The sequence below is a fragment of the Engystomops pustulosus genome, chromosome 8 (genome assembly GCF_040894005.1).
Source record: "Engystomops pustulosus chromosome 8, aEngPut4.maternal, whole genome shotgun sequence".
Taxonomy (NCBI): Eukaryota; Metazoa; Chordata; class Amphibia; order Anura; family Leptodactylidae; genus Engystomops; species Engystomops pustulosus.
In genome coordinates this window covers 7,964,986-7,976,329 of record NC_092418.1, presented here as the reverse complement: position 1 = coordinate 7,976,329, position 11,344 = coordinate 7,964,986, and the positions used below count along the sequence as shown (strand labels likewise).

Below are 11,344 nucleotides of genomic sequence, written 5' to 3'. Positions count from 1 at the left end.
TGCTGTGCTCTGTGTACAGGAAGGGCTGACTCAGGGGCTCTCCTCACACTGCTGTGCTCTGTGTACAGGAAGGGCTGGCTCAGGGGCTCTCCTCACACTGCTGTGCTCTGTGTACAGGAGGGGCCCTGGCTGATGTGTCCTGCACTGCGCATCTACCATGACCGGGGGCAGCAGAGGATTTCGGGCACTTGTGTTAGGCTCTGCTCGGCTGAGCTGGACCTCTGCAGGGGATTTGTAGCAATGTGTCAGGAAAGCGCTGCACGAGGTAGGTCTGTACAGAGGAGTCGTGGAGGCAGGAGGGTAATAAAACTGACTTTAATGACAATCTCTCCCAGGCCCGGCCTTCCAATCGCCAAGTTTGGGTTTTGGAGCCTCAGCCACAGCGTGAGAAGGGTTAAAATAAGATGCAGAAAAAACAAACAAATAAACTAAAAAAGGTAAGAAGGTGCTTAGCGAGTTCTTAAAAGAAAAAAAAACGGAAACGCTTTCCTGGTGGAGAATCCTTCCCTGTGGTACCGCGGGGGTGGGGGGCGCCGCTCACATCACGGGGGAAGGGGGGGGGGGGGGGCAAAGCAAAAAGGAAGATAAAAAGGAAGCGCAGAGTCCAGGGAAGCGCCAGGGCTGAGGCCGCTCATCCACACACGTGCACAACGCTGGAGGCAACCCGGCCCCTCTGCCGCGACTATGGGGGGCAACACAAAATAAAAACCAAACTAAAATAGACTCTCCAGGAAATGCCACCTTAACCCCTTCCTGCACAGAGGGGTATAAAGCAGTCTCTCGAGGGGCACAATCTCTGTGGCGCATCTTGACTGCCGCTCTGCGGACTGAGTGTTGCGGGGGGAGGTGGTGGGGTCTGGGGGGATGGGCGCTTGTGGTCGGGCCTCACCAGGAGTCAGGGGGCTCCGCCCTGTGGAGGGTCCGTTAACCTTTACCATCCATGGTTTCTGCATATACAACTACACGAGAGGGATCTGCAAGAGAAGAGGTCACAGGTCAGCTCAGTGATGACATCCAGGACCCCCCCGGAGGTGACGCGACACATGGGCAGCGAGCGCCATCTCTTACCTTTCTTGTGTAAGTTCCAGACACGATTCCACTCTGCAAGACAAGCAAAGAAAGGGTTAAGCACTGAGCGAAACAATGTCACAAACCCTCAGCTGCAAGAGGCTAGGGAATTGTCAGAGAGAATACAGTGTAACAAACCTTCAGCAGTGTCTAGGCTGTATATACTGAAACAAGCCTGGAGCCCACATGATACAGTGTAACAAACCATCAGCAGTGTCTAGGCTGTATATACTGAAACAAGCCTGGAGCCCACATGATACAGTGTAACAAACCATCAGCAGTGTCTAGGCTGTATATACTGAAACAAGCCTGGAGCCCACATGATACAGTGTAACAAACCATCAGCAGTGTCTAGGCTGTATATACTGTAACAAGCCTGGAGCCCACATGATACAGTGTAACAAACCTTCAGCAGTGTCTAGGCTGTATATACTGTAACAAGCCTGGAGCCCACATGATACAGTGTAACAAACCTTCAGCAGTGTCTAGGCTGTATATACTGTAACAAGCCTGGAGCCCACATGATACAGTGTAACAAACCTTCAGCAGTGTCTAGGCTGTATATACTGTAACAAGCCTGGAGCCCACATGATACAGTGTAACAAACCTTCAGCAGTGTCTAGGCTGTATATACTGTAACAAGCCTGGAGCCCACATGATACAGTGTAACGAACCCTCAGCTGTGAGGAGCTCAGCTATGGACTCACCTTGCAGACTGTAGGTGACCATGGCCTCCCAGTCCCTGGGGTTGTCCATGGCGGTGGCCTCGGGGTCAGCACCTTCTATGTAGAAGCCATGGGACAGACGCACCATCACGGGGGTAGCTGTGTCCTGGTCACCGCCGCCTTCCACTCCTCCGGGGGTCTCCTCTTGGTGGTCCCTCCCCTCGGCGGGTGCTGCCTGGCCGGCCCCAGGTTCGTTGATGAATGACAGCCCCCACTCGTTCTGGAAAATGGCCCCCAGGTTGTCCTGGCTGACGGGGGAGGGTGGGGAGGAGGAGGACAGGGAGGAGCAGGAGGAGGAGGACAGGGAGCCGGGGTGTGGGGTGGGGCCGTCACCCTGGGGTGCAGTGTTCAGCAGGCAGTGGGGTAGGGTGGTGGAGGTGCGGAGGGCAGAGCTGGGCACCAGTCCTTTGCCGTCCAGGTTCTCCTTCACCTTGCTGGCGTAGCTGATTTTGGGCAGGGTCCTGGCGCTGCTGCTGTCCACAGGAAAGACGGGCAGAGGCTTGAAGAGCAGCCAGCTGTCGGTGGCGGGGAGCTCCTTGTCGGCGGGGGGCGAGGGCTGGCGGGAGAGCGCTTTACCTTTGTCCTGCTCAGGCCTCATATCCGCACACGGGGTTTCTGTGGAGTTTAAGGCTTCGCGGTTCCTGGGGCGCTGGGGGTGGGGCCCCCCTCCGGGCCGGGGCACCCACGCCTTACGTTTGCCGTCCCGGTACTGGCTCTCATAGTCCCAATAACCTTTGCGGTGGCCGGAGTAGGAGGTGCGGTGGTGGTGATGGTGGTGTGTGGGGTAGTAGTTGGGGTGGTACTGGGAAGCGGGGGGTCTCTGCACCCCTCGCCCGGAGGAGTCCTTCTCACAGCCGCGCAGGTGGCGCAGGTTCAGGGAGTTGGAGGGGCTGAGGGGGGCGCTCTCCTCGCTGCGGCCGCCTGATAGCGCCTCGATGTCCGCGCCGTAGCCGTTAGAGTCCCAGGAGCCTGAAGAGAAAGACCAGAAATGATTAGAGAAACCCCCAAGTCACATGACTCCTCTGCCCTAAAACCCCGCCCACATGACTCCTCTGCCCTAAAACCCCGCCCACATGACCCTCAGAAGCACTGCAGGGGTGTCCGCCATCACAGGAAGTGATACTAACACCAGGTCTCCTGATACATTGTATCTGCAACAATACAATGTAACAAAGTGTATCAGCTGGGGTCCTCCAGGCTGCTCCCCCCCCTCCTGTATACATACAGCTGGGGTCCTCCAGGCTGCTCCCCCCCCTCCTGTATACATACAGCTGGGGTCCTCCAGGCTGCTCCCCCCCTTCCTGTATACATACAGCTGGGGTCCTCCAGGCTGCTCCCCCCCCTCCTGTATACATACAGCTGGGGTCCTCCAGGCTGCTCCCCCCTCCTGTATACATACAGCTGGGGTCCTCCAGGCTGCTCCCCCCCCTCCTGTATACATACAGCTGGGGTCCTCCAGGCTGCCCCCCACCTCCTGTATACATACAGCTGGGGTCCTCCAGGCTGCTCCCCCCCTCCTGTATACATACAGCTGGGGTCCTCCAGGCTGCTCCCCCCCCTCCTGTATACATACAGCTGGGGTCCTCCAGGCTGCTCCCCCCCCTCCCTCCTGTATACATACAGCTGGGGTCCTCCAGGCTGCTCCCCCCCCTCCTGTATACATACAGCTGGGGTCCTCCAGGCTGCTCCCCCCCTCCCTCCTGTATACATACAGCTGGGGTCCTCCAGGCTGCCCCCCCCCTTCCTGTATACATACAGCTGGGGTCCTCCAGGCTGCTCCCCCCCCTCCTGTATACATACAGCTGGGGTCCTCCAGGCTGCTCCCCCCCCTCCCTCCTGTATACATACAGCTGGGGTCCTCCAGGCTGCTCCCCCCCCTCCTGTATACATACAGCTGGGGTCCTCCAGGCTGCTCCCCCCTCCCTCCTGTATACATACAGCTGGGGTCCTCCAGGCTGCCCCCCCCCTCCTGTATACATACAGCTGGGGTCCTCCAGGCTGCTCCCCCCCCCTCCTGTATACATACAGCTGGGGTCCTCCAGGCTGCTCCCCCCCCCTCCCTCCTGTATACATACAGCTGGGGTCCTCCAGGCTGCTCCCCCCCTCCTGTATACATACAGCTGGGGTCCTCCAGGCTGCCCCCCCCCTCCTGTATACATACAGCTGGGGTCCTCCAGGCTGCTCCCCCCCTCCTGTATACATACAGCTGGGGTCCTCCAGGCTGCTCCCCCCCCCCTCCCTCCTGTATACATACAGCTGGGGTCCTCCAGGCTGCTCCCCCCCCCTCCTGTATACATACAGCTGGGGTCCTCCAGGCTGCTCCCCCCTTCCTGTATACATACAGCTGGGGTCCTCCAGGCTGCTCCCCCCCCTCCTGTATACATACAGCTGGGGTCCTCCAGGCTGCTCCCCCCCCCTCCTGTATACATACAGCTGGGGTCCTCCAGGCTGTCCCCCCCCCTCCTGTATACATACAGCTGGGGTCCTCCAGGCTGCTCCCCCCCTCCCTCCTGTATACATACAGCTGGGGTCCTCCAGGCTGCTCCCCCCCCTCCTGTATACATACAGCTGGGGTCCTCCAGGCTGCTCCCCCCCCCCCTGTATACATACAGCTGGGGTCCTCCAGGCTGCTCCCCCCCCCTCCTGTATACATACAGCTGGGGTCCTCCAGGCTGCTCCCCCCCCCCTCCTGTATACATACAGCTGGGGTCCTCCAGGCTGCTCCCCCCCCTTCCTGTATACATACAGCTGGGGTCCTCCAGGCTGCTCCCCCCCTCCTGTATACATACAGCTGGGGTCCTCCAGGCTGCTCCCCCCCCTTGCTGTATACATACAGCTGGGGTCCTCCAGGCTGCTCCCCCCCCTTGCTGTATACATACAGCTGGGGTCCTCCAGGCTGCTCCCCCCCCCTTCCTGTATACATACAGCTGGGGTCCTCCAGGCTGCTCCCCCCCCTTCCTGTATACATACAGCTGGGGTCCTCCAGGCTGCTCCCCCCCCCTTCCTGTATACATACAGCTGGGGTCCTCCAGGCTGCTCCCCCCCCTTCCTCCTGTATACATACAGCTGGGGTCCTCCAGGCTGCTCCCCCCCCCCTCCTGTATACATACAGCTGGGGTCCTCCAGGCTGCTCCCCCCCCCCTCCTGTATACATACAGCTGGGGTCCTCCAGGCTGCTCCCCCCCCTTCCTGTATACATACAGCTGGGGTCCTCCAGGCTGCTCCCCCCTCCTGTATACATACAGCTGGGGTCCTCCAGGCTGCTCCCCCCCTCCCTCCTGTATACATACAGCTGGGGTCCTCCAGGCTGCTCCCCCCCTCCCTCCTGTATACATACAGCTGGGGTCCTCCAGGCTGCTCCCCCCTCCCTCCTGTATACATACAGCTGGGGTCCTCCAGGCTGCTCCCCCCCCTTCCTGTATACATACAGCTGGGGTCCTCCAGGCTGCTCCCCCCCTTCCTGTATACATACAGCTGGGGTCCTCCAGGCTGCTCCCCCCCTCCTGTATACATACAGCTGGGGTCCTCCAGGCTGCTCCCCCCCCCTTCCTGTATACATACAGCTGGGGTCCTCCAGGCTGCTCCCCCCCCTTCCTGTATACATACAGCTGGGGTCCTCCAGGCTGCTCCCCCCCCTTCCTGTATACATACAGCTGGGGTCCTCCAGGCTGCTCCCCCCTTCCTGTATACATACAGCTGGGGTCCTCCAGGCTGCCCCCCACCTCCTGTATACATACAGCTGGGTTCCTCCAGGCTGCTCCCCCCCCTCCTGTATACATACAGCTGGGGTCCTCCAGGCTGCTCCCCCCCCTCCCTCCTGTATACATACAGCTGGGGTCCTCCAGGCTGCTCCCCCCCTCCTGTATACATACAGCTGGGGTCCTCCAGGCTGCTCCCCCCCTCCTGTATACATACAGCTGGGGTCCTCCAGGCTGCTCCCCCCCTCCTGTATACATACAGCTGGGGTCCTCCAGGCTGCTCCCCCCCCTTCCTGTATACATACAGCTGGGGTCCTCCAGGCTGCTCCCCCCCTCCTGTAGTTCCAGGCTCCGCCCAGCAGACAGGAAGGAGGAAGCTGCAGAACGTTACACAAGAGCCGCTGCAGGAACGGGGCCAAGATATGGTAAAACTACAGGGGGGGGGGGGAATGTGGCCCCTCCCACCATACATCCCTATATTAACCCCTCCCTGCTCCAAGACGCTGTGTACCCCCTGATCTCTACAGGTCACAGGACTCCCCCCTTCCTGTAACATGTGAAAGCCACAACATGAGAGCAGAGACCCCCCCCCCCCCAAATATAGAGAGAAGAGACTGTGCAGACCCCCCCCCCCCCTCTCCTCCCGGTATATATATACACCCCCCCCCTCTCCTCCCGGTATATATATACACCCCCCCCCCCTCTCCTCCCGGTATATATATACACCCCCCCCCCCTCTCCTCCCGGTATATATATACACCCCCCCCCCCTCTCCTCCCGGTATATATATACACCCCCCCCCTCTCCTCCCGGTATATATATACACCCCCCCCCCCTCTCCTCCCGGTATATATATACACCCCCCCCCCTCTCCTCCCGGTATATATATACACCCCCCCCCCTCTCCTCCCGGTATATATATACACCCCCCCCCCTCTCCTCCCGGTATATATATACACCCCCCCCCCTCTCCTCCCGGTATATATATACACCCCCCCCCCCTCTCCTCCCGGTATATATATACACCCCCCCCCCTCTCCTCCCGGTATATATATACACCCCCCCCCCTCTCCTCCCGGTATATATATACACCCCCCCCCCTCTCCTCCCGGTATATATATACACCCCCCCCCCCTCTCCTCCCGGTATATATATACACCCCCCCCCCCTCCTCCCGGTATATATATACACCCCCCCCCCCTCTCCTCCCGGTATATATATACACCCCCCCCCCCCTCTCCTCCCGGTATATATATACACCCCCCCCCCCCTCTCCTCCCGGTATATATATACACCCCCCCCCTCTCCTCCCGGTATATATATACACCCCCCCCCCTCTCCTCCCGGTATATATATACACCCCCCCCCCTCTCCTCCCGGTATATATATACACCCCCCCCCCCTCTCCTCCCGGTATATATATACACCCCCCCCCCCTCTCCTCCCGGTATATATATACACCCCCCCCCTCTCCTCCCGGTATATATATACACCCCCCCCTCTCCTCCCGGTATATATATACACCCCCCCCCCCTCTCCTCCCGGTATATATATACACCCCCCCCCCCCTCCTCCCGGTATATATATACACCCCCCCCCCCCTCTCCTCCCGGTATATATATACACCCCCCCCCTCTCCTCCCGGTATATATATACACCCCCCCCCTCTCCTCCCGGTATATATATACACCCCCCCCCCTCTCCTCCCGGTATATATATACACCCCCCCCCTCTCCTCCCGGTATATATATATATATACACCCCCCCCCTCTCCTCCCGGTATATATATATATATACACCCCCCCCCTCTCCTCCCGGTATATATATATATATATATACACCCCCCCCTCTCCTCCCGGTATATATATATATATACACCCCCCCCCCTCTCCTCCCGGTATATATATACCCCCCCCCCTCTACTCCCGGTATATATATACACCCCCCCCCCTCTACTCCCGGTATATATATACCGCCTCTCACCTGTCTTGGGGCGGCTGCGGTTGATGTGGTTCATGTCGTGCTCGCTGGGGCTGAGTCTCTCCTTCCTCCGGCTCACTGCGCGCTCCCGCGGGTTACTGTTCTCATCCTGGGCCCGGTGCTCCTTGTGCATAATAATCACGATGCGGGGCGCGGGCGGCGGCGGTGGACGCGGGATCCGGGGACTGGACGAGACGAGAGGCGGGAACGGCGGAAAAGAACGAAACACAGCGGCCCCGGACACTGAACCTCACCCTCACAGGCGGCAGCAGGAAGAGGCTGAGGCCGCCCGCTCCGGCCCGGGGAGGAGCGTGACGGGGCGGGGCTACGTCGCAGGAGAGGCGTAGGGCACGTGCTACGTGACTATGCGCGCGTCGCCGCGAGGGGTTTCCGCCATGTTTTTGGTGGGAAAATGTCTGACGCAATACAAGGATTCATGAAAACTTCAAGTATTCGTGAGATAAACTACTAATATCCTCCCAACTGTGCACCAGGACGGAGTATACTATAATACTGCCCCCTATGTACAGGAATATAACTACTATAATACTGCCCCCTCTGTGCAAGAATATAACTACTATAATACTGTCCCCTATGTACAAGAATATAACTACTATAATACTGCCCCCTATGTACAAGAATATAACTACTATAATACTGCCCCCTATGTACAAGAATATAACTACTATAATACTGCCCCCTATGTACAGGAATATAACTACTATAATACTGCCCCCTATGTACAGGAATATAACTGCTATAATACTGCCCCTATGTACAAGAATATAACTACTATAATACTGCCCCCTATATACAGGAATATAACTACTATAATACTGCCCCCTATGTACAGGAATATAACTACTATAATACTGCCCCCTATATACAGGAATATAACTACTATAATACTGCCCCCTATGTACAGGAATATAACTACTATAATACTGCCCCCTATGTACAGGAATATAACTACTATAATACTGTCCCCTATGTACAAGACTATAACTACTATAATACTGCCCCCTATGTACAGGAATATAACTACTATAATACTGCCCCCTATGTACAAGAATATAACTACTATAATACTGCCCCCTATGTACAAGAATATAACTACTATAATACTGCCCTCTATGTACAAGAATATAACTACTATAATACTGCCCCCTATGTACAAGAATATAACTACTATAATACTGCTCCCTATGTACAAGAATATAACTACTATAATACTGCCCCCTATATACAGGAATATAACTACTATAATACTGCCCCCTATGTACAGGAATATAACTACTATAATACTGCCCCCTATGTACAAGAATATAACTACTATACTACTGCCCCCTATGTACAAGAATATAACTACTATAATACTGCCCCCTATGTACAGGAATATAACTACTATAATACTGCCCCCTATGTACAGGAATATAACTACTATAATACTGCCCCCTATGTACAGGAATATAACTACTATAATACTGCCCCCTATGTACAAGAATATAACTACTATAATACTGCCTCCTATGTACAGGAATATAACTACTATAATACTGCCCCCTATGTACAGGAATATAACTACTATAATACTGCCCCCTATGTACAGGAATATAACTACTATAATACTGCCTCCTATGTACAAGAATATAACTACTATAATACTGCCCCCTATGTACAAGAATATAACTACTATAATACTGCCCCCTATGTACAAGAATATAACTACTATAATACTGCCCCCTATGTACAGGAATATAACTACTATAATACTGCTCCTATGTACAGGAATATAACTACTATAATACTGCCCCCTATGTACAGGAATATAACTACTATAATACTGCCCCCTATGTACAGGAATATAACTACTATAATACTGCCCCCTATGTACAGGAATATAACTACTATAATACTGCCCCCTATGTACAGGAATATAACTACTATAATACTGCCCCCTATGTACAAGAATATAACTACTATAATACTGCCCCATATGTACAAGAATATAACTACTATAATACTGCCCCTATGTACAGGAATATAACTACTATAATACTGCCTCCTATGTACAAGAATATAACTACTATAATACTGCTCCCTATGTACAAGAATATAACTACTATAATACTGCCCCTATGTACAGGAATATAACTACTATAATACTGCCTCCTATGTACAAGAATATAACTACTATAATACTGCTCCCTATGTACAAGAATATAACTACTATAATACTGCCCCCTATGTACAAGAATATAACTACTATAATACTGCCCCCTATGTACAGGAATATAACTACTATAATACTGCCCCCTATGTACAGGAATATAACTACTATAATACTGCCCCCTATGTACAAGAATATAACTACTATAATACTGCCCCCTCTGTACAAGAATATAACTACTATAATACTGCCTCCTATGTACAGGAATATAACTACTATAATACTGCCCCCTATGTACAGGAATATAACTACTATAATACTGCCCCCTATGTACAGGAATATAACTACTATAATACTGCCTCCTATGTACAAGAATATAACTACTATAATACTGCCCCCTATGTACAAGAATATAACTACTATAATACTGCCCCCTATGTACAAGAATATAACTACTATAATACTGCCCCCTATGTACAAGAATATAACTACTATAATACTGCCCCCTATGTACAGGAATATAACTACTATAATACTGCCCCCTATGTACAGGAATATAACTACTATAATACTGCCTCCTATGTACAAGAATATAACTACTATAATACTGCCCCCTATGTACAGGAATATAACTACTATAATACTGCCCCCTATGTACAAGAATATAACTACTATAATACTGCCCCCTATGTACAGGGATATAACTACTATAATACTGCCCTCTATGTACAGGAATATAACTACTATAATACTGCCCTCTATGTACAAGAATATAACTACTATAATACTGCCCTCTATGTACAAGAATATAACTACTATAATACTGCCCCCTATGTACAAGAATATAACTACTATAATACTGCCCCCTATGTACAGGAATATAACTACTATAATACTGCCCCCTATGTACAAGAATATAACTACTATAATACTGCCCCCTATGTACAGGAATATAACTACTATAATACTGCCCCCTATGTACAAGAATATAACTACTATACTACTGCCCCCTATGTACAAGAATATAACTACTATAATACTGCCCCCTATGTACAGGAATATAACTACTATAATACTGCCCCCTATGTACAGGAATATAACTACTATAATACTGCCCCCTATGTACAGGAATATAACTACTATAATACTGCCCCCTATGTACAAGAATATAACTACTATAATACTGCCTCCTATGTACAGGAATATAACTACTATAATACTGCCCCCTATGTACAAGAATATAACTACTATAATACTGCCCCTATGTACAGGAATATAACTACTATAATACTGCCTCCTATGTACAAGAATATAACTACTATAATACTGCTCCCTATGTACAAGAATATAACTACTATAATACTGCCCCCTATGTACAGGAATATAACTACTATAATACTGCCCCTATGTACAGGAATATAACTACTATAATACTGCCCCCTATGTACAGGAATATAACTACTATAATACTGCCTCCTATGTACAAGAATATAACTACTATAATACTGCTCCCTATGTACAAGAATATAACTACTATAATACTGCCCCCTATGTACAAGAATATAACTACTATAATACTGCCCCCTATGTACAGGAATATAACTACTATAATACTGCCCCCTATGTACAGGAATATAACTACTATAATACTGCCCCCTATGTACAAGAATATAACTACTATAATACTGCCCCCTCTGTACAAG

The 11,344-nt window shown here is 51.9% G+C and overlaps 1 protein-coding gene across 1 annotated transcript; it reads right to left on the bottom strand.

The window, feature by feature from the left end:
• Positions 1-299: 299 nt before the first annotated feature.
• LOC140074511 (FMR1-interacting protein NUFIP2-like) lies at positions 300-7,805 on the bottom strand. Its single transcript, XM_072119476.1, has 4 exons — positions 7,475-7,805; positions 1,776-2,762; positions 1,069-1,101; positions 300-974 (listed from the first exon to the last, which is right to left on the bottom strand). Exons 1-4 carry the CDS (start codon positions 7,602-7,604, stop codon positions 925-927), a joined length of 1,200 nt encoding a protein of 399 aa, XP_071975577.1. The 5' UTR covers positions 7,605-7,805; the 3' UTR covers positions 300-924.
• Positions 7,806-11,344: the final 3,539 nt, after the last annotated feature.